The sequence below is a fragment of the Bos grunniens genome, chromosome X, assembly GCF_055505025.1.
Source record: "Bos grunniens cultivar Pamir isolate PY7600 chromosome X, Bosgru_T2T1.0, whole genome shotgun sequence".
Taxonomy (NCBI): Eukaryota; Metazoa; Chordata; class Mammalia; order Artiodactyla; family Bovidae; genus Bos; species Bos grunniens.
The window spans coordinates 63640009-63663367 of record NC_141194.1 but is presented as its reverse complement, the minus strand read 5'-3'; the positions used below and the strand labels follow the sequence as shown (position 1 = coordinate 63663367).

At 51.9% G+C, this 23359-nt stretch overlaps 1 protein-coding gene across 3 annotated transcripts; it reads right to left on the bottom strand.

Moving 5' to 3' along the window:
* Positions 1-418: 418 nt before the first annotated feature.
* Positions 419-23024, bottom strand: NLGN3 (neuroligin 3). Of its 3 annotated transcripts, XM_086389969.1 has the most exons (8): positions 22889-23012; positions 19730-20386; positions 19047-19106; positions 15093-15152; positions 13302-13451; positions 6443-6628; positions 2991-3780; positions 419-2353 (listed from the first exon to the last, which is right to left on the bottom strand). In XM_086389969.1, the coding sequence occupies exons 2-8, from the start codon at positions 20184-20186 to the stop codon at positions 1510-1512; spliced, it is 2547 nt and encodes an 848-aa protein (XP_086246095.1). In that variant the 5' UTR covers positions 20187-20386; positions 22889-23012; the 3' UTR covers positions 419-1509. The 3 variants fall into 3 exon arrangements, with proteins under 3 accessions (XP_086246095.1, XP_086246096.1, XP_086246097.1); XM_086389970.1 differs by lacking the exon at positions 19047-19106 and having other exon boundaries at positions 22889-23017; XM_086389971.1 differs by lacking the exons at positions 15093-15152; positions 19047-19106 and having other exon boundaries at positions 22889-23024.
* Positions 23025-23359: the final 335 nt, after the last annotated feature.

Sequence of the window (23359 nt, the reverse complement as noted above, 5' to 3'; positions counted from 1 at the left end):
AAAAAGAATTTTCAGCATATTAGAGGGCGGACCTCGTCCCAGCTCCCAGTCGTCCAGGACGAGGGCAGGGTAGTGGCGATGGTGGCAGAGGCAGCAGCGGGTGGCGGCGGCAGTGGCAGCAGAAGCCGTGGTGCAGTGGAGAAGGAAGTGTTATTTTTGCAGTTTCATTAGGAGGCCCGAGGAGGTGCCGAGAGAAGGCTTCAGCAGCAGGAACCCAGAGCGTTGGGGGGTGAGGGTGGGGGTGGGGACAGCAACCTGATTAAGATTTGAGAGGCCTTCGTGCAGGGGGTCAGCAGCCAGCCGCCCAGACTTGTATCAGCTTAAAGGCACAGGATGCAGAGGGAGACTGCGAGTCCTCTCCCGCAGAGGTGCCCTGCCAGGAGGTCTGTCGGGGCAAGGCCTGTGCAAGGGAGGCAGGTTGGGAGTGCTAACTGGATTTTTTATTTTTATATCAAGACACTGTGTTTAAAATTTTTACAAAGGACAAACTCCATGGGTTTCCGTTAGTGTTTTAAGAACTTTTCTTTAAAAAAAAAAAAGCCAACAACAACAAAAAAACACCGTCTTTTTGAAAGAGAAATGACATACACGAAAGAGACTCTAAAGAAAATGGGGCGAATTTCTGAGAGCATTACCCCAAGGGCAGAGGTAGGACCCAGCTTACACCCAGGGCCCCCAATAATGACATGGCCTCCACAAAACCTCGTTCACCAAATCTGGGGTCCCCTGGTCTAGGGAGGCCAATGCTCCTGGGGAACGCAGGTCACCTGTGGTCTCCACAGCCCTCCACAGAGATAGAGGCGGCTGGTGAGTTGTCCCCTACGGCCTTCCAACCCCATCCAGTGACAGCCCCTTCCTCCTTCTCCCCCATGGTCTTGCTCGAATCTGTTTCTTTCTTGGGGCTCACGTTCCTCAGTCATTGTGTGAGCAATGGGAGTTCCAAAGCCAGAGAGACCTAGGCCTGGAGCCCTCCCTTCCGGAGCCTCTTTGCACTCATGGGTTGGAGAAGCATTTGTTCCAATTTTTTTTTTTTTTAAAAATCAACAAAAACGAGACCCAGAAAAAAGACCAAGTCTAAGGGAGAAAGAGCTACTCTGCTCTTTAAAGCTCCCAAGTCTGGAGTTGGTGGGTGGTGCAGTTCCAAGAGATGCGGAAGGCGAGCACCAAGGGGTATCCAGCTGGTGCTTCGGGCTCCCTGGGAGTGTCTGTGGTCAGGTCTGGGAGCCGGCTTCAGCTGCTGTTCCATGGGTCCTCAGTTTCCCAAGGACTCGTGTGTGTCTCCATTTGAAGGGCTTGTTCAGGTTTACTTCCTTATTTGTGTTGTTGCACATGCGGGTGCATGTCCATATCTGTCTATGTTTGTGCACGTGGGTCTGCTGTTGGGTGTGGGTGCGTGCGTATACATAGATGTCTGCATGTGTCTGCGTGTGTGTGTGCATGTGTGCGTGTGTTTTTGTGGATCTGGGAGGGGAAGAACCAGGATATAGGCTGTGCTCTGGGCTGGAGCTACTATACCCGGGTGGTGGAGTGTGAGTGGGGCAGCCCAGTACTGTTGAACCCTGCGGCAAAGGTGTTATAGGGGTGCAATGTCTGCAGCCCCACCAGGGAGTTGGGGATCATAGTGATGGTGTTGGGGGTCATGAGTGGAATGTCATCAGGGGAGCGCCGCAGGGTCAGCGTGTAGTCAGGCAGCGTGGTGAGGCGCAGGGTGTCGTGGGGGGGACCTGCCTCACACTCGTGGTGTGTGGGACCCAGTTGCAGTGCTGCCAGCTCCTCCTCAGGAGCAGCTCCCAGTTCAGGAGCCCCAGCTCCCCTCTGAGGGCTGGGCTGCCGCAGGGGCTCCTGACGTCGCTTGTCCTTCCGATAGTAGAGAGCAGCGAAGGCCAGGACATTAAGGAACAGGAGGGAGGCCCCCACAGCGATGGTGACGCTTAATTCAGTGGAGTAGTCACGTGGGTTCTCCACCAGGAGTGGCCCTGCATCCTGATCCCCGTTCCAGGACCCCTGGGCATTCTCGTTGCTGTAGGCGGGAGAGATGGCTGGTCGCTTGGTGCTCCAGGTCTTGCCATTGGGCCTGCGGGTGATGTGGGAGCTGTGGGTGGTATCCGGGGGCGGCACTTTGGTGGTTGTGGACGTGTAGTGGAACATGTCGTGCAGGTTGTATAGGTGGGGCACCAAGTGTTTCCAAAAGGCCACCTTAGTGGCCCGGTAATGATCGCGGACCCTTGGCTTCAGCCCGATGTGAAGGTACAGCTGGTCTCGGGGATTGTATTTGGACCAGGCCACTTCCTCAAAGCGGTTGGCCTTGGTGTGAATGAACTTGGTGTCCTGGGGGACCGGCTTGTTGGGATCCCTGAAATACCACATGGAAATCTGGGGTCACCACTCTATGTAATGAGGAAAAGGCCCAGATTCTTCCTTTAACACCCAGCCCTAAACCCCTTCCCCAGTCCAGAATGTCCTACCATTTCCATGTTTTTTGGGGTCCCTCACCCTGTCCATACCCCTCATCTTCCCCAGACCTTGAACTCCTATTGCCCATGGCATCATGGAAACCATCACATCCTCCCCTGCACCCATCCTCTGAGATCAAGCTATAGGATGCTTCTTCTCACAAGTTATAGAGCATCCATTCATCTTTTCAGCTGCCCAGTTTTTCCAAGAGCCCTTTAAAGGCTTTCTGAATGTACTTTATTCCCACTTCACCTGGCTTCTTACCATCTAAACTCGAATCCCATAGTTATGCCAGTAATTCTCATTCCTGCTTGATCCTTATGCTGACCAAGTTCTGAGCCTCCACAAAAATTTTTAAGGGAAGGAAATGGCATGAAAGACTAGATAAGGGGATGTATGGAGAAGGATGAAGGGGTTACCAATCAAGATTTGGGGACTGTTTTAGGAAGGGAGATGATGGAAGAGGTTTAGGTAGAGGAGCAAAGGGGAGGGCACGCTAGGGTCCCAAAGTAGAAGAACCCCCACCTTCTCCTTACCCAGTCTTGGCAAAGTTGGTCCAGTAGGTCATCACAACAGCACTGAGCATAACGTCATTCTTGGAGAAGTTGCAGGGGAAGAGGTCAGTGGGGCCTACCATAGGGACACCAAAAACATAGGGTACTTCATCCCCATGAGCTGCGTCTGACCAAGCAGGCTTCATGAGGCTCTGGCAGTGATGGTAGAAGGCGTAGAAGTAGGTAGGCGAGCCATAGCGGGCATGCAGATCAGCCGTCACCACTGAGGGCTCCACCCACTGGTGGTCAGTGAAGAGTGCCACCAATGTCTTACGGCGGGTCTCAGGATTGTCACGGTCTGCCCAGTCTGTGTACATGAACTTGATGGTCTCCCGCAGGGTGTCCTTACCCTCAGGATAGCCATACAGATTGTCCACAAAGTTGGAGACTGAATAGTCAAAGTCAGTGCCAGAGACACCATCTTCAGGGTCCACCACCCCTTCCACAAACTTGAGCCCCTCACCCTGGTTGACACCTAGCATGATGTCATAGTTGAGGAACTCGCCCTGTTCCATGAGAATCTCTGGGTCATCAGGAATGACATCACCATCAATCACTGGGCCAAAAGCCACATGGTAGCGGGCTGGCTGGATGTCTTGCTCTACCAGCTCCTTGGCACTCTTTTGCCGAAGACAGTCCACCATGTCAACTGTGTCTAGCACATTACAGCCCACCTTGTCTGCCAGCAGGCTGGTGTACTTCACCGGTTGGTAGTTCACAGCCCAGCTGGACAGAGCAGAACCGCTTTGGATGATGGCCCTCTGGAAAAGCCCTTAGAAAATAGACAGCACCAAGTCAGATCATCATGTCACTCGTGGCCTAGGCCTGGCCCTGTGGGACAGATCAAACACCTCTTCATTCCTTTTTTATTGAGGTCGCCCTCTGGGTTGAATGGGCTGTGAAGAAGGAATAACCCTTTTGCTGGAATGATGGGTTAGGACCAGAGGAGAGGTTGTTGGGCTCTTTTCCTGACTGGTCCCCCGCCTGTTTCTTATCTCCTCATTCTAGGATGATGGTTGGTAACTTCGGGGTTAAGGAAATGCCAGGAAGAATTAACCCCTTGGGTCCCAAACATCAGTTTCCTTAGGCTCCCTCTCTTTATCTCTCCTTTTCTTCCCCTCTTGCTTCCTGCCCAGCTGGGCCCAGCTCTGTGCCAGCACACCACCAGGGAGCTGGCGCTTCCACCACAAAGGGGTCTTTTTCATGAGGGATGAGAAATGCAGGCAGGAGAGAGTTTCACATTCTGGGAGTTTGGGGAAGGATTCCTGAGGGCAAAGGCCCTGTGGTCTGAAGGTCTCCAGGGCATGTGCCCTCCCAAACTGTAGCCTCCACAGGGACTTTCCTTTTCCTGAAGCTACTGATGCCTCAGGTCCAGATTTTCCCCTTGCTAAGAAGGAGCCAGTCCCCCAAACTCAAAACATAGATGATTCTTCCCCTCTATGGAAAAAAGGTATCATTCTTTCTCTGACCTCAACATTCCCAAGTAAGGGGAAATCTGGCCCACAGGTGCACAGTTCTATTCCTCTAAAAGAAAGAGTTTATGGGACTTCTCTGGTGCTCCAGTGGTTAAGACTCTGTGCTCCCAGTGTAGGGGCCACGGGTTTGAGCCCAGCTCAGGGAACTAACATCCTTTATGCCATATGACATAGCCACAAAAAAAAAAAAAAAAGAGAGAGAGAGAGAAAGAAAGAAAGTTGAAGGGAGTCTGCATGGGTAAAAAAGAGAGGGAGAGAAATATAGATGACTACATAAGAAAGCCTCATTTTTTGAAAGATTATTCTCCATTAATCAGTTACAGAAAGAGAGAATAAATCTTTAAAGCAGCCAGGTTTCCAGGGACACAGGCCCACTATGACACAGAGAATTACCACCACACCAAGAAAGGCTTTCTCCTCCCGGGGAAATAGTCCCAGTCAGAGGAGGCACTGTTCCTCTGTCCAAACAGAGGCACCTTCACCACTCGTCACTTCACTCTCCTTGATGGAAAAAAGGAATTCCTCTTCCTGTACCATCACCTAGGAACACATTCTAAGTTGCCTACTTCCCACCTTAGTCTTCCCTCATGGAGTCCCTGGAGGGACAGAGGCAGAATTTCTAGGTCAGAAAAGGTGATTTTTCTCCCTGAGACAGGCCTTCTTCAAAGAGAGAATGCAAGTCTTCCTGTGAGAATATCACTAACTCATAAGGTGGATTTCAGTGAAAAACTGTGTTCTCTCTCATGGTTTTCCTTACTTTAGAGAAGGACACTTATTTTGAGAAGCTCATCTTTGCCTCTCAGAGGTAGAAAGGGCTCTTACAGTCCAGGTGGCGCTAGTGGTAAAGAACCCGCCTGCCAATTCAGGAGATGTAAGAGACACAGGTTCTGTCCCCGAGTCGGGAAGATCCCCTGGAAAAGGGCATGGCAACCCACTCTAATATTCTTGCATGGAGAATCCCATGGACAGAGGAGCCTGGTGGGCTACAGTCCATAGGTTTGCAAAGAGTTGGACATGACTGAAGCAACTTAGCATGTACTCATAGTCCACAGGTGAAGAGAACATTTCCTGCTGAACACAAAAAAGGGTCCATTTGGCCCTCTTGGAAGGGTCACTGGCAGAGGCTTCCCATCAGGCTAAAAATTAAAGTCTCCCTTAGCTGGGGTCATACAGCTTGGGGGTGGGAGAGGTTTGGTCTGGACTGTGATAAGAACTTGCCACCCCTCAAACAAAGCTCATCCACAGGTTTTTAATGCTGGCTTTGGTCCTGTCTCCCCCGTCAAGGGCAGTTCCTGTCTTACACAGACTTGCTCTTCAGAGATGAAGGCCGAGAATGAGTGTTTCTTACACCTAAAAACTAATTTCCACTCTAGAGCTCTACCCGAAGTCACGTGTCCTTCCCACACAGAAAGATTTCCCCGGCCCAAAAAGAGCCAGTGTCCCTTCAGAAAGAGAGAGAGACATCCTACTCCCACACTCCTCAATAAGACTCCCACATCACAAGGAGAACCTTCCTTTCTCAAGATATAAATGGGATTCTCTCCTTTCTCTCTCATACTGGGAAATATACATCTTCCCCTAGAGAAACACTTCCTTTCCACTTCTCCCCAAAGAAGGCTTCCCTTGTAGCTCAGCTGGTAGAGAATCTGCCTGCAATGTGGGAGACCTGGGTTTGATCCCTGGGTTGGGAAGATCCCTTGGAGAAGGGAACGGCTACCCACTCCAGTGTTCTGGCCTGGAGAATCCCATGGACTATAGTCCATGGGGTCGCAAAGAGTCAGACACGACTTTCACTTTCACTTTCTCCCCAAAGGGACACTGAGCTGGTAGGCGAGGGTTGCTGATTCCCCTGGGTGCTCTTGGGACATGAAGCTGGGCACCCTGGAGCCTGGAGGGCCTGGGGTCAGGGTCGGCAGCCAGCACTTGGCTAGTTCTTGTGCTGTTCCAAGAGCTACTCACCTTCAGAATGATGCGACAGTGTGAGGAGGCTGACACAGGATGCACCAATGCCTGAGCCAAAGACGGTGATACGGCGGGGATCACCACCAAAGAAGGCGATATTCTCGCTCACCCAGCGGAGGGCCTGGATTTGGTCAAGGAGCCCATAGTTTCCCTTGGCAGCCTGATCGCCAGTGCTCAGGAAACCTGAATTCAATAAAGGGCACAAGGACAGTGAAGGTGGAGGGATGGAGCATTTGGATGGCGATGACTGTCAGGGGCATAAGGATGGAGGATGAGCATGCAGTGTAGCTCTTTTCACCCAGTTAGCATTAACCATTGCTCTTTTCTGCAAGGTCCAGCACCATCACTCTGGGAAAGATCAGTTTCCTACTTCCTACTCATTCCCCAGTTTGGAAGGCGGGGTCTCCAGACTGTCTGAAAGGGATGCCTCCAGTTGGGAGACTTAAACTGCAGGAACTGTAAATGGCCAGTATCCAGCATCCTCTGCCTTGATGTGCTAACTGATACATTACTCTAGCACCTGTCAAGATAGAGTAGAAAGAGCAGGGACCTTGGCTCTACCATTTACTGGCCATGTAGTTTTAGGCAACTTATTGAAAATCCCTGGGATTTAGCTTCCTCTCCTGTAAAATGGGGATAAAATACTTCAAAGGGTTGTATCAAGGATAAAATGAGCATAGGCATATCAGATATGCTCAGCACACTATACATCAATAGCTACTTCTCTTTTTGCTTTGTTCTGTCTCTGGAGGAAGTTAACATTCGAAGAGACTATAATCCCTAAGCCCTCCTGGCACCCCCTGTCCAAGCTTGTCCATTTCCACTTCCTTCCAGGGCCTCAGATGCCCCCTTCTCCTCATTCTCAGGGCAAGTCCTCATTTCCCCATCCTCCAAGACCTAATGAATCAGAAACTCTGGGGGTGGGGCCCAGCAATCTCTATGTTTAACAAGCTCTCCAGGTAATTCTGATGCCTGCTAAAGTTGGAAAACCACTGGGTTAGACCATCTTTTTCGTCTGGTGGAGAAATGGGGAAGTCAGTGCAGCTCATTACCACAGAAACAGGTCTTCCCGCCCACCCACTGGGATTTGCTGCTGAGGAGACATGTCACCATGGAGACTACCTTCCCACCCACCTGCTGGGATTTGCTGCTATGGAGACTTGTTGCCATGGCGACTACCTTCCCACCCACCTGCTGGCTATCCCACAGAGATGTCCTATATTCCCCCTACTCCACCCTGCTTCCATTTTAGTCTGATCTTGCTGCTTCATTTCATCCTCTTCCCTGATATTTAGGCTCCTTGGAAGGCTATCATCTCCTGCCCTAGGCTTTTGGAAAGGTTCTTTCCAGGTGGATAGCTGTGGTGCTCTTACACACTGAAAACCTATACCTGGGTCAGTATTTTTTAACTCCACAGTTAAAAGCTCATCCACAGCCCCTGGGATGAACTTTGTGGGAGGCCATGTTTGAGGAGGCTCCCTCAGCTCACAGAGAGTTCTCCAATGGGCCTGGTAGACCACGAGCAAAAGCTGAATTCAAACAGACTCAAGCAGGCACAAGACCTCATCACTGTCTTTCTTGAGTCCTTCTGAATCTAGCTACTGTGAAAGAGCTCATTTCACCCTCTTCAAGTATGTTATTAATTTACCTTTGGTGCAATTAAGTATGTAAAGTACTTAGTTATTCCTCTCAGGATCTAGTCACAAGCCCTCTTTAGCCCCAGGTTCCCAATGAGGAAATGAGAAGGAATTAGAGAAAGCCTGAATGAGGATGAATGGAGGAGCTCTTGTGCCTCTAGACAAGGGAACCAGCTTCTTGTCTGGCCCATTCACAAGCTGAAGTTGCTCCTGCAAGTCTTGAAAAGTATGCTGACCAAGATCCAACCTGGCTGTCCAAGCCTTGAGACCCTCCAGCAAAAATCATTGTGTTTCTCTTAGCCTGCCTGTCCTCCCTCCCTCCTCTCTCTTTCCCCCATTTTCTCTCTGCCTTGTCTTTTATTTAGGCAATAGCAGACTTGGCTTTGGTCTTTGCCAAGGTATCATTCAGTGAAATGTGTCAAATACACCTGTCCTAATCAGCAGGGAGAGCCTGCATTTGGATGTAGTAAAGTAGATTTCTCCAAAATGTACCAATTTCCTGGGTTGGGAACAAAGGCCTGAAAGGGCTGAGTGGAGGATTTGAGCATCACTGTCTTCTCCCTTGGGTCCCATGAACCTCAAGATAAGAGGCACTGAAGCTAGTGGATGACGTCATGTCAACCATCCTACTGCAAGCATCCTGCTTGAAGTGCTCTATACAACAGGCTCAGGCAGATGATACAGTAAACGTCACTGACCACAAACACAAAAAACCTGGCAGTTTGGAAGAGCAGGCATTTGCTGCTGGTTCCCCAGTAACTCAGTCATCCAGTGAAACCATGTGAGAATGAGGGCTGAGACACCAAACTCCATAAACTGCTAGAGCAAATCTGAGCCAGTCTCCCTGGGCCCGAGTTTATACTGCAGTACATGGTAAGCTGCTTGTCAACAGAAGACAAGGGAATCTGGTACACTGTATCAAAACCAGATAGCATGTCACCCAAGGCTTGACATTTACCAGGTTTTCAGTTTGCCTGAAGGTACCTGAGCAAGGATGTAGGATTCAGTTCTGAAACCTGAAAGAAAACTCAGCAAGCCCTTACTTCCTCAGCCCTAGGGATATCCACATCCTATATCCTGCTGAGGTCCCTTTCTTTTGTTGGTCTCAAGCCCAGTGGGGGCTTTTCAAATTATAGATACCTCTCTGCCTTGGATGGGATCCATGGACTCGCCTGTGACATTGTCTAATAAAATATGTGCATCACCTAAGATGTCTAAAGAAGCACCTTGGAGGGAACCGTCTGTTTGGGCTCAGGGCTCAGAGAAGCTGATGGAAGGAGAGTGAATGAATGCATATAATTGAGGTCCAAAACTGGTCACATGTTTTGGGAAACAAAACAACAAAGCCTCAGCTATACAACAAAATCCCCAAGAAACAGGGACAAACCCATTTTCTATATCTGGCCCCAAGAGACAAAAACAACTCGTATGTATCCAGAGTCCAATCAGTGGCTTATTGATTACATTTGTGTTCCAGAGCAGGCACTGAAGGGCACACAGGAGGTGGTGGGAAACTTCTGGCCAAATCTTACTTTATGGCTCCTTCTGAGGTTTGAGTAGTATTATTTTGATCATTAACTATTTAAGTCCAAAGAATACAAATGTTTATTTTTTAAAAATAAATATTTTTTAAAATGTGCTGTTTTTTTTAACCCCAAGATGTGCTGTTCTGGTTATGCAAAAGAGAGGAGGTTGTAAGGTGGTGGTCGGGGTCTTAACCTGAATTTCATGGATGAGTTTCAGTGGGATCCATGAAATAATTTCTGTAAGTTTGTGTGTGTGTGTGGTGTGTGTGTGTGTGTGTATGTATGCATGCAAGGATTTTCTGGGATAAGGGGCCATCATTTCAAAGGGGTCCAAGACTCCCCAAAAGGTTAAAAATTTCTGATATACAAGCTTAAGGATTAGAGCAACTGAAGGGTTGTGAAGTAATCATCAAACCAGGATATCACAGGGAGCTTGCAGCCCACAGCTCCCAAGTGACACTTCAAATCCTGAGTCTCTCCTCTGCCTCCTTTCTCTGTGTCACTCTCATCCTCTTTTCTCTTTACCATCCTTTCCTTCCCTTTCTTACTTTTCTCCCCTCATTTCCCCAATTCTCCACTCTCTCTTTGCCTTCATTCCAGCTGGTCAGATAATTTGGAACTGAAGCATATTCTTAGTATTCTCTGTGCTTTCCATTGGTCCTTAGAGAATGGAGCTTTGTGTTGATCATTTTTAAAAGCAGCTGAGTTGAACATTTTCTATCACTCTCATTCAGAAAATAAAGTAACAAAATTACTTCTGGCCTTCAACAACCATGCATGTGTGCCTGCATATCTGTGTGTGATTACATTTGTATATTCATTACTCTTCAGGCACTGGGCAGCCCAAGTGTGTGGGTTTACAGCCACCTGCATGGTACCATTTTTACTGTCAGAGACTCCAATCCTCTTTCTCAATGGGACATAACAGCTTACGAGAGCCTTGCCATAATGTCTGGAGCAACTCCGAGAGCCACAGGAGCAGTGGCAGAACTATAAAACCCGAAGCCCACTAGTCTGTGGAGAGACCAGGGAGATGCCCCACACAGGTCACATCTAGTATCTGGATCTGCTGAAGGGGACGCAGGCTCCACTTTTTTCAGAGAATATAATTTCTCCAGCCTGAACCTCCAAAAGATGTCTTGCTATCCCATGTAGTATTAAGGAGAAGTCAACAGGAGGTGGCCTTTCTGTGTATGGAACTGCACCCACAAGTGAAATGCAGCTCTGGGGTCTCTGAGGTTCGAACAGGCAAAGCCACATATTCACAAGTATATGAAAATAAGGTCCCATCAGCCAACCAGCCCAGAAGAAGCCAGGCCTACTGTTGGTTCAGCACCCAGGCCTGCAGACCTGACAAAGAGCCCTGACCCACACTGGGACTCTGAGGACACCAGCCCTCCAAGCAGGAAGTTGGCTTCTTTGTGCCACTCCAAGGGTATGGGGCTGCATGCGCCCTCAGAGGCCTGTGTGCTTGGTTGCCCTCTCTGAGGCACTTGTTTACCTCAAGACCTTGGCCACAGTTAGGCATTACCAGTTATCAAGGAAGGCACAGGGCAGAGGGGCAGCCTAAATCTCCAAAATAAGCACGTAGGCAACAAAGTATGTGTGGGAAGGGGATAAGGGTGTGTATGAGGAGGTATTTGAGAACTAAGTGTGTATGTCTGGGAGCACAGTGGTGTAAGGGATAGGAGTATATGGAGATATATGTGTGGAGAGAGTAAAAGAAATGTGTAGTGTATGTATATGGGGTATGTAAGTGTGGGGTGTGCATGAGTTTGTATGGATATGGATGACCAGGTGTGGGTATATGGATGCATGTATATTTGTAGGGTAGGAATATGTATACATGTATGTATTGGACATACATATGCTAGATGTGTATAGGAAGAGTATGTGTGCATATGTACATGTGTACATGTGGGTATGTGCATGGGGGTCTGTGGGTTTGTGTATAAGGGGGGATGTATAAGGGGGAACCGGAGAAGGCAATGGCACCCCACTCCAGTACTCTTGCCTGGAAAATCCCATGGATGGAGGAGCCTGGTAGGCTCTAGTTCATGGGGTCGCTAAGAGTCAGACATGACTGAGCGACTTCACTTTCACTTTTCACTTTCGTGCATTGGAGAAGGAAATGGCAACCCACTCCAGTGTTCTTGCCTGGAGAATCCCAGGGACACGGGGAGCCTGGTGGGCTGCCGTCTATGGGATCACACAGAGCCGGACACGACTGAAGTGACTTAGCAGCAGCAGCAGTAGCATAAGGGGGGGAACATATATTATATGTAGAGCATGGAATGTGTATGTACACGTGGAAGCAGGGATATGAGGGATATATGTAGTATTTGTGTACTTTGGGGTGGGGAGGTGTGGACTTGCAGGTATGGCTCCTATATGTGTAGGGAGGGGAACAGTGGTTCATGCTTATGTAGGGAAGCTGAGGGACATATGCGTGTGTGTGAATGTTACAGGAGAGTGGATACAGAAGTGGGGTATGTAGGGAGACATAGATCTGTGTATGTGTAGAAGATTCCCCCACCACTCCATACACACTCCACACATATAGTCTCCCCAACACACATATCTAGATACCCCACACCTTTCTACACTCCTTACCCATACCCCGCATCTTATCCATACCCCACATCTACACAGATTTCTCTCACCTCCCATGTGTACACACACACAAACACATACACACACACAGAGGTTCCCTCCCCATTGCTATATCTACACCTGTGCCCATATACATATGTGCGGTGTTTGGGTGTGGGTACCACTCCAGTACTCTTGCCTGGAGAATCCCATAGACAGAGGAGCCTGGTGGGCTGCCGTCTATGGGGTCACACAGAGTCGGACACAACTGAAGTGATTTAGCAGCAGCAGCAGCAGCAGCAGTAGCAGCATGGACCCAGGGTGTGGGTCTTTGTGTAGAGTGCATTATGGGGGTAGAGGGAAGCATGAGGTGGGCATGTGTGGTGTATATGGGCATAGATGTAGATATAGTGATGTGGAGGGAACCTGTGTGTGTGTGTGTGTATGCATGGAAGGTGAGAAAAATCTGTGTAGATGTGGGGTATGGATATGGAGTATAGAGAGGTATGCGGGTATCTGGATATGTGCACTGGGGAAAATATATGTGTGGAGTGTGTATGGAGTGGTGGGAGAAGGTGCATATATGTGAGGGGGTCTGTAGATGTAGATGTAGGGATGTGTGTGTGTATGTTTGTGGAGGTGAGAAATAGTTGGACACATGGGGATGGATGTGGGCCATGTGGACATGTGAGGGTATATGGGTGTGCAGATGTGTGACTGACTAAAAGGAATATCCTGTGTATGTGTAGGGTGTTTAGGGATGTGAGGGTGGGAGAATAGAGATAAGGACAGGACACCAGAAAATAAATTGATTTTACAAAACTCAGCCATGCAAAAATCTGGAAGCAGAGACCTGGCTTGAGGCCTAAGAGAAGGTATGAAGTTTGAACTGAATTTCAAATGGCATCTCAACATTCCAGGAAAGGACCTAGGGATGTGCGTAAGCTCCGAGCAGTTGGGTAAAACCATGGGATAACAACCTTGTGACCACCGTCATTAGCACCAGCTAGAGAACCGAGGGGCTTGTTCTCAACTCCTCAGCCTTCTATCCTTCCTTTGAGAGCTCAGGCTTCCTTCTAGGCATCCAACAGGGAACCATACCTAGCACTCCAACCCGATAGTTGAGGGTGATGACGATGACGTTGCCATAACTGGCCAGGACACTGCCGTCAATCATGTTGCCTGTCCCTTCCATGTAAGAGCCTCCATGGATGTAGACCATGACAGGCTTAGCGCCACTGTCCCGGATGTCTGCAAGGAGAAGGGTTGAGACACAGGCTGGGTAGGCTGCCCTTCCTCCCCCACCCCCGCTAGCCCTGGGGTGGGGTGCGGGCAGCAAAGCTATCCCAGGTTCCAGGACACCACTGCCATCTCTGAGGGCAGGACTCAGGGGGCTGTTCAGCCCAGAGCTTGGGCCATCAGCCAGAGAAAGTCAGATTCTGGTGATGTTTTTAAAGACTGGTTTCAAGTGCCTCCCAGCTGAAGGCAGCCAGGTGTGCCTGATACAGTGAGTTCTAAGAGGCTGTGGCTGAGCCCTGGGGGACAGAGGGCAGGAGGAAGAGAAAGGGCTGGTCCCTTAGCTGGATCAGTGAGTCCCTGCCCTGGGCACCCAGGAGTCCTGGGACCTGACATGGCTTTAGAGAGCAGGAGCTGGGGAGCCCTGAAACCCCCAAGGCTAGACCAGTTACATGGAAATACGGCCATTGGCAGCAGCTGGCCCCCCAGTGCAGACAGAGACAAGAGGTGTGGGGATAAGGGGCGGCACAGGAAGAGAACAAGGGAAAATGTGGGGACAGGGGAGAGAATGGCAGAGATGGGGTTGGGGGGACCTTACTGACATGGTTTCTCAACCATGTGCTCATTTACCCCATTCCCCCTGGACATCAGGCAGACTTAGCTGCAAACACTGGGGATGAGGAAGAGTTGGGGCAGAACTAAGAATGAGAGAGCCCACCCCGAGTCAGCTCTGAGATGAAGATGGAGCCTCCACAGAGGCCACTCAGCAAGGGATTTTTAAGTGGTTGCTCCCAAGCCGTGACTGTCCCAAGTGGGGACAGGGCTGATCTCCTAGACCTGCAGCACAACCCCCACCCCCGGCCTGGGAGCTGGGCTGCACCCCACTGCCCCAGAATACCCTACCAGCCACCAGTGGGCCCCCTTGAGCTGTGTGGCCCCCAGGGGTGGGGGCCAAGGCATGGAGGTAGAAGGGAATGCTCTCTGCTGCTGCAAACACAACCTGTTTTCCTGAGGAGGAAGGAAGACTGGTTCAACCGTCACCCAAAGATCTTATGCCATCCACTGCCTGGTCTGTGGCGTATTGGCCTCAGCCTGGTGTTTCAGCCTGGTTCTTGTGGCCGTCCTGAACCTAATACAGCCCCTGACCCCAGGCCATCTCTCTCTTTCTGGGCGAAGGCCAAGGAGGTTCTAGGTGGCGCTGTTCCCCAGCCCCTGGGGTCATCACTGCCTCACTCCTCACTTCCCTCTCCCAGGAGCCAACCTCCCCACAAAAACACAGGGGCTCCTGCCATTCAGGTTTCTCTGTGCCTCTCCTCACCCCCCCGCCCTCCTCAGTCCTGCTTTCTCTCCACTCTCCCTGCTGCTCAGTCAGGGCAGGTGCCCAGGAACCACAGAAGATGGGGAAGGAAGCTGTCTCCGGGCAGTGGGGGACCCCGTAGCTCTGCTCGTGGTCCCCTGCTCCTGCCAGCCGTGTCCATCACCCTGGAACTCCCAGTGGCTGACCAGGCCAAAGATGGATGAACAGCCCAACGGCCTTGTACAGGAACAGAAACACACCAACGGACAGACAGACAGACAGACGGGGCTTCTCCCCATTGAGAGGGGGAGGGGCTCTGTGCCATGCACCAGCCGCCACGCCCTGCAGCCCCCAAATACCTTCATCTTCATCCCCGTCATTATCCGCTAAGTCCTCGCCCTGTTTCTTAGCGCCGGATCCTGGGGACCAGACACGGGGAGACACAACAGCACAGAACAGAGAACAAAACAGAGAGAGAATTCAAAAACAGCATGACTGCAGTGTGGCCCAGCAAGCCAGCTCTGGGCCTGGGCCCAGGACAGGCAGGAGGGATGGCAAGAACTGAGGGAATGGGTGGGCTGAGGCCCAGACCTTCATCAGGATGATGGTGTTGCAGGCCCCTGCTGTGCTGGCCTCACTGCACCTCCCTACCTGCCTCTCTGTCCCCAACAGCCTGTCTCAGCCAACCACCTTCCCAGTTAGGAAGGAGGCAGCAGCAGGTGGGCCAGGGCATGGAGCTGGAGACCATCTCAGGGGAAGGCCTTCTCCCAGGTGGAAGGGGCTGCACATGCGTACACAGGCCAGCTGAGCTGGAGCGTGGGGGCAGGCACCAAGGGTGAGAGGTGGCATCACCACCATGTAGCTACAGACGTGAGCTGCCAGGGCAGAGCCAGGGACTCTAGTCCTAAGCTATTTGGGCCCAGTGGGCAGCCTCAAGCTGGGTCTCAACTGATCCTGATTCCCACAGGAGAAAATGGGAGATGAAGCTTTCCCTCGCTGGGACCTGCTCTGAGTAATGGCAAATGGGGTTCCTGCCCACAGGAACCAGGCCTGAGAGCAGCAAGCATTGCTCTGAGATCAAAAGACAGCCAGAGAGGGAGGGAGGGAAGAGAAGGAAGGGGAAAAGGAGAAAGGGACATGAGAGAGAGAGAAACAGAGATAGGAATGATGGTAGCAGCTCCTACCATGTACCGAATGGTTACCATGTGCCAGACACTCTACTTCTGCCATACTGTTTGATCCTTACACCCCAGTGAGGGAGGGACTATCTTTATTCCTGTTTCACTGATGGGGAAACTGAGGATCAGAGAAGCAAAGTGACTTGCTTAAGATCACACAGTTAGGAAGTGCTAGAGGTGAGATCCAAACCCAGGTCTGCTTGATTCCAAAGTCAATGGTCTTTCCACTGCACCATGCCACCTTTCTGGGATGGGGAAAGGGAAGGGAAAAAATAAGTCAGGAAAAGAGGTGGATCATGGGGAAGGGGGAAGGGAGGGAATAAGAGAAAAGAAGAAACTAGAGGAGAGAAGTTTAGGACCTGGCTGAGCTGGCACCAACTCTCCTTCCCATTCTAAGGAGACAAGAAGTTCATCTTGAAAATGGCTTTGAGAAAGAAGACCCACCACCCAGGTGCTGATCAGTGTGTGGAAACAGAGGTCATTCTACGGTACCCCAGGGCTTATCCTCTTGTCTAAGACATCAGATACTCTTGGCCTGGAGGCAGCAAATAGCTTTCTTTCTCAGCTGGTCTGGGTTCCCTTACAGCTATTAATCAAAACAGGAGCCGCCCTCAAATTATAAAATAACTTTTCAACTAGGGCAAGAGCCCAGCCTGAGGGGCAGAAACTGCCTCTGGCTTTCTGAACCTCTAGTGGTGCCTACCGTCTTAACACCTGATGACAGCACTGCCCTCAGAAACCCTGTGGGGCCTGGGGCATCATCACCCACGCAGCAGAAAGCCCCACCCCGTCCTCAAACAGCAAGAAATCACTCATCCTTAAACATGAATTCCCTCCAATTTGATGAAGGTGGAGGTGGGGGGACAGGGCACACCTTCCCCAGGAATTTCTTCACTTACTCTGGACCCTGACTTAAAAGATGCATCCCTTTTGTCCCCTTCTGGGAATGTCCCTGGCTTGCTGCACAGTCCCAGCCTCCTTTGTGCAGATGCTTTGCTCCCTCTGCATAGCACTCACTGAGCAACTCCTCACTGCCATGCCTGTCCCCGCCCCTCCAGGGACTAGCTAGACCACCATCCCCGAGTCCAGTACTGTGCTGCTGCAGGTGCTCAACCAGCCCTGCCTGCTCTGAACACACCACCCCCATAACCATCTCTGGGGATGGGTCTCCCCTAAGAGGCAGGCTTTTAAAATCTGTTTCAAATGGCCAACAGGCCCTGGATAGGGAACTAATTTGAGCAGCTAAATGACCAGATGCCCTCTCCCATGCTGTCTGGAACCCACTTCCCAGCTTGGCCTGTGGGGCTTCACTAAACCAGCTGAGTTTCAACACTAGCCTATGAGCTTCAGAATAGCGATCAAGTCTTTAGTTATTTCTAAATCTTTCCTCTACCTCATATCCCTCCACATCCCAACAGCACCTAGCACATGGCCTTGCCCATAGTCAACAATCATGATTGGTAAATGTTCGAACTTGACTGGTGCTTCCAGGTCTGCATTCTTAGGACTGGACTGGACTGCCCTAGGCTCTTACTGGTGCTCTGGGGGATCAACTGCTCCTAGGAAATGGTTAATGTCATTGCCTCCCCCTCCATCCCCACACCCAAGCAAGCAACTAACTACTAGAAGCAGGTTTAACAGACCCTCTTCATGAATTCTTTTACAGGTTAAAGGAATGTTAAAAGGAATGTTAAGACTGGAATAGTCCTCTACCACCTTCAGATGCAGAAACGGAGGTTCTCAAAGGAAAAGACTTGTCTAAGGTTTCACTGTGAGTTAGCAGCTGATATGGGACCCAGGCTTGTGGCTCCCAGACCCATACTCTTTATGCAGTACCTCCATCTCCTATCTTCATTCATGCAAAAGCGTTTTTACTGATTGCCTTCTGAGCTCTTTACTGAAGCCCTGAGCTGGGTGTGGGGAGGTGGTGGAAAGCTTATCTCTGGGGCAGGGGACCTCCCTCAGAGCTTCAGTGTGCATCAAAAGCACAATATATACATTTCTGGGCTCTTCTCCCAGGAGATTCTTACTCAGTAGGGAATATCCAGTCCCTAAGGACCCCACCTGGGGGAATCCTGCCCTATGATTTCAAAGGAAAACAAACTCCAAGCTTGCCAAAGGGTTGTAGGGACCAGGCTGTGATTTTCCACCTGTTCCTTAGTCTGTTACTGCTTCCAATTGATTCACCCCATCTGTATTTCACCATTTGTTTCAGAGGGGAGGTGGGAATGACCAGATGGGAGTTGCCTCACATGCTACAGTGGAAAGAACACTTCCCTGAGGGTCAAGAGACCCAGGTTTTGGTCCAGGCCCTGCCACAGAACAAGGAAGGGGCCTTGAGCAGCAGCAAGTCACTCCCCTGGGCCTGTTTCCACATCTGTAAAATTGGGAAGCCAACTCGTGCCTTATAAGCTTCCAGAGAAGGGAGGGGGGGTGGATTTTCTGAGGTAAGTATGCAAATACTTTGCAAAAAACACAAAGTGGTGTTGGAACAGGAAGAGTTATTATCCAGGTGGTGGGGGGACAAATTCCTCCTGGCAAGAGTGCCAATTTGAAATTTGAGATCTTGTGCCTCCTTTAGAGTCCACAGTTCCCAGAGACCTCCCAAGGTCTGCCATCAGGCCAGCCGGGGGCACTCAGCTATGCCCTGGCCAGAGGCGGTAGACAGGGTGGCAGGGTTGCTACGCCTGGGTACAGTTTGGTCTAAGCTCCAGGGCTGGAGAGTTGAATCTCAACTTTCAACCTGGGAAAGAGCACGGAAGGATGAGTTGGCAGCTCCCTCACCAGGAAAATGGCAGAGCCTCTGGCTCCATTTTGGTGGCTTAGAGTTTCTCCTGAGGTGACCTGGAGGAAAGCACTGGCTTGGTCTTCGGCACACACTTTAGGGTGGAATTGGGGGCCAGGAAGTTTGAAAGAAACGGGGTTTTGCTGCTTCTGCTCTGAACCTGCCTTAGGCCACCAGAGCCTCCCTGAGGGGAGCCGGGGCCCTTGGATGAGGTGGAACTTATGCCTGCTCACTGACCGCCCCCTGAGCCTGGGCTATTTGAAGGAAGGCTGGGTCCTCAGGGGCAAGGGCAGGTGGGCAGGTAGCCCTCCCTCTCTCTCTCTCTCCCTCCCCGCCGGCTGGCTACCTACCTCCTTTCCTACAAATTTTCTTGTTGGGCTTTCGGGCGCATTCCTTGGAAATCCGCTTTACTGTAAAATGAATAAAAAACTAAAAAATAACAGGAGGCCTCTGCCCAGGGGCATGCACCCCCCACCCCCCAGGCCCCAATAGCTGCTCTGCAGGCGGCACATGGCAGAGAGCCTGTCCCACCATCTCCTTGTTTCTGTCACTTACCTTAGTGTGACCCCCGCGGGAGGAGGCATCAGCTAGTGAAAGAGGAGGCACCTAAGCACTGCCCACCAGGCTTGCCCCCTTCCCCCCACACACACCCAGCTCCCTTGGCCACACACACACAGGTGGAATGGCAACAGAGGGGCCCGGTGGAGCCAGCATCCTCCCGCGGGGAAGCTGCCAGCAGTGACCCATACTCCCCCGGGGAACCCCCATCCAGCATCTGGCCCTAGACCTGTCAAAGCTCTCAGGCCTGGCCAGGCCCATCCTGTGGTAACAGTGTCACTCACACATGGGAGCTCAGACAATGCTGGGAGAGGAAAGAACAGGGAGGAGGAAGAGGGAGGCCAAGCCAAGTGATGGTTAAAAGCCTTTTCACAGACAGACAGATGCATGCTTCAGGGCACACGACCACATGCCAGCCACAAACACAGTGGGGCGGGTGGGAAGCAGGGAGGGCACAGCGCCTGGCCACACTCACCATCCTCCGTTGGCACATAGACGTTCAGGTAGAGGCAGTCCTCGTTAGGCTCCTGGATGTAAGTAGCGACGATATCCAAGTTGGCGGTGAACCAGACAGGAAGCATGACTTCGGGCACAGCTGTGTGGATGTTCTGGGGGCACACTGGGGGAAACTGTGTGGCGTTCCGGATGCCCGACCAGGATGGGGGCGGTTCAGGGGGCAGGAAACGTTTCTCGCCGATCGGGGGAGCTGCGTAGGGCACCCCAAGGTACTGGTCCACAGGCCCCAGGATCTCACTGGGCAATGGTACCCGGGCACCCCTTAGCTTCCCAAAGTGAGTGTTGACTGTGGGTGCTGGGGCCTGGGTACTGGCCCTCAGCACCAAGCTCAGGAACCACAAGGTGAGGCACAGGCTCCGGCCAACTGTGGGCTTGGGGCTCAGGGACAGCGAAGGTGGGCCAAGCCACAGCCACATGTTCCGGGCCGGGGGACTGGCAGGAGAGGCAGACTCCAGGGTCACAGCATCAGCCCAACAGGCAGCCCCTTCATGGCCACACTGACTTGAACCTCAAAACTGAACTCCCGAGGGACACCTACAGGTGCCCGGCAACGTACAGAGCAGGTCGTCCGAGCACCACAGCTTCAGAAAGGGGACTCCCTCAGGGCCAGACAGGCCTGTGGAAAGAGGGAAGTATGCGTCATCCAAGATGGTTGGGAGGATCGTGGAGTGGGTCTTTGGGGCCCTACCGTGCTCGGGCTGTTCTCTTATAGTTAAGAAAGGTTTCTTCACACCCGGGATTCCAAGGACCCTCAGACTGCCATTCAGAGCCATTCGCTGCACCCAGGGAAGTGGTTAGAAAAGCCAAGGGGATGGAGAGATTGACAGTTGTTGCCACTGTAAGTTGCCAGTCCCCAACTTCAACTTCTCAGCCAATGGAGTTCATCGGGGTCAACTGGAGCCAGAGTAGCATGTGGGGGAACAGGAAGTGGAGCTCAAGTTCCTGGGTACTCTTCCTGGACACTGGGCTCCTAGCCTCCAAGACCCATAACCCCCATAGGGTCCTCCACGTCAGGAGAGGGTAGGATTGTGCACCTCACTCCAGGACTAAGGCAGAATAAGGGAATATGCATCACATAAGCAAAGGGGCCTCTAGAGAGATCCCCTCTCTCTCTGGCAGGGAAGGGGGCAGGACAGACATTCACAAGAGTCCCCAGGCCCTCCTGTACATTTCTCCACAGCCCTCACTGCTTCCGAATACTTAAACATCAGTCCTTTCTGGTAGTTATCTCTAATTCACACGGGGTGCCAGAAACTGAGGCAGAAAGAAGTCTGCCTAGCACCCTAGGCATTGTTGATGCTCAGCCAGTGTAAAATAAACAACGGAGGGCGGGGGACACACACTCAGAGACTCACAGAAATAAACTCACAAAGACTCAAGAGGGAGTGAGAGAGAGAAAGCCTGAATCACAGACACTGTGATATTCACTCAGGGACATACATTTCAAACCCACAGAGACCCCCTCATATAGTCCCACCTTCTGAGACAGAGAGCTTCACAGAGCCAGAGACTCACAGAGAGATACATTCAGAGACACACACAGAGACTCACTGAAACCTAATCACACATACCACATAGGTAAATATCCAGGGACACAGGCAGCATAATGGTGACACACAGGTGGAGACAGAAGCAGAAATAGCAACACACTCGAGGCACACAGGCCTTCCGATACAACAGCTGTACAGTCAACACACATACACAGGCACACACAGACACTCCCGCATGGACACACACACACACACACACACACACACAATTGAGTTTCCCCCTGTTTCTCCCGCCTTCCAAGATTGTAGGCCTGCTCCTTTAAGAACTGGCTGAAGGGGTGGGGGAGGGAGAATGGGAACGCCCGGCCACCGCCACTGAGAGAGGGGAATGAGAGCGTGTGTGTCTGTGTGTGTGTGTGTGTGTGTGTGTGTGTGAGAGAGAGAGAGAGAGAGAGAGAGAGAGAGAAAGGAAGAGGGAAAGAGAAAAAGGAGGAGGAGGGAGGGCGGGCAAAGAGACTAAAGGGGGGGCTCAGAGGAAATGGGGAGAAAAGTATGGGTGGTTAGATCCCAGACACTGCCCAGAATGCACCCGGGTGGGGGGAGGAGGGGAAGGGGTAGGAGTAGGGAGGTGGGGCAGGAGGGAGTGGGTGTGCGTGTGTGTATGGGGGGGCTAGTCCGCAGCTGAGTTCACACAATCCCCCCATTCACCGTCTCCATGGCAACTCCGGGGTACAGACCGCTCATTCACACGGCTTCCCCGCCAGCAACCCCCCCACCCCACACCATTAACCCCCTCGGTGCTGCCCCTCCCCGCAAATTCCATTAACCCTTTTGAGATGCCTCCCTCTCCAGTAACCCTTGAGCACCAAATGCTGTTCTCCTGTGAGTCAATTTCCTGCAGCCCTTCCCCATGAACACCTAGACAAATCAACCGACCCCCAAACGCCCTCTGTACCCTAGGACCCACTGTGAGTCCCCAAGGCCAAGATCTCCATCCTGGTCCAACTTGCAATTTGGGAGAAGACAAGGGGAGGTGGCAAAGCCGGGGATTCAGAAAGCATCTGGGGGGTATTCTGGGCTGGAGCAGTATTGGGCGGGGGGCATTGTGCAGGAATGGACTGGTGTCTAGAACTGCAGTACTGGGGGCTTTGCGGGTTCTGAATGGTATTGGGGGATGGAGCTGCAATGGAATGGGGGAGAATAGGATAAAGGCCTCCGTTGGGGGGGGGGGGCTGCAGAGAGTGGGGGAGGGAGTCTGGCTGTGAGATGCTATGATGGAAGAAGGATGGGGCTGCACTGCGGGGGAGGGGGGACTGGCAATGTGCAAAACAGAAACGGGGCAGGGGGCCCTCAAGAGGGGTATTTTGATGAGCATGCGGGCAGGGCAGTGGAAATAGAGGGACCATGGGCGGGAGGATGATAAGGATGCGGGATTCAGGGAGGAAGGAGGTGGAGGGGAAATGCGGGGGAGGATTGGAGGGGGGGGGGTCAGGGGTGCCGATGGAGAACATGGGGTTGAGGATGGGGTGCATTGGCTGGGAAGTGGAGCACCCCAGGATTGGGAAGGGATAGGATCGGGGCAAGGTATGGGCAGCTAGAGGATGAGAGACCGGAGCAGGCGGCCTCACCTGTTCCCCGGGCTGTTGCGAGCGACTGAACCGGGCCACGGACCACCCATATCGCTTCCAGGCCAAGGGCTCCGCACCCGAATCCCCGAGATCTGCTCTCCGGCAGCCTGGCTGCTGTGCCCGCGCACCGAGGGGGCGCGCTGCGCGTACCCAGACAAGGGGGGGCGCGGTCCCTTCCATTAACTCCTTTTGCGCCAGAGATGGCTCAAGTCCTGGGGCATGGCCCAATTCCTCCCAGGCTCAAACACACTCTCCCCATCCTCTCTCTCACACACCCCTCAAATCACAGATAGATGATCTTCCAGGGCAGCTAGTTCAAACTTTACCTTCAAAGCTTGAGACCTCAAAACAAAGGGAGAAACTGAGGCACTGCCTGCAGGAGTCCTCAGTCACACTCCATGAAGACCAGCCTCCAGCCCACTTGGTATCCCTCACCTCTCCTCAGCACCAGCACCACTCAAGCACCAACAA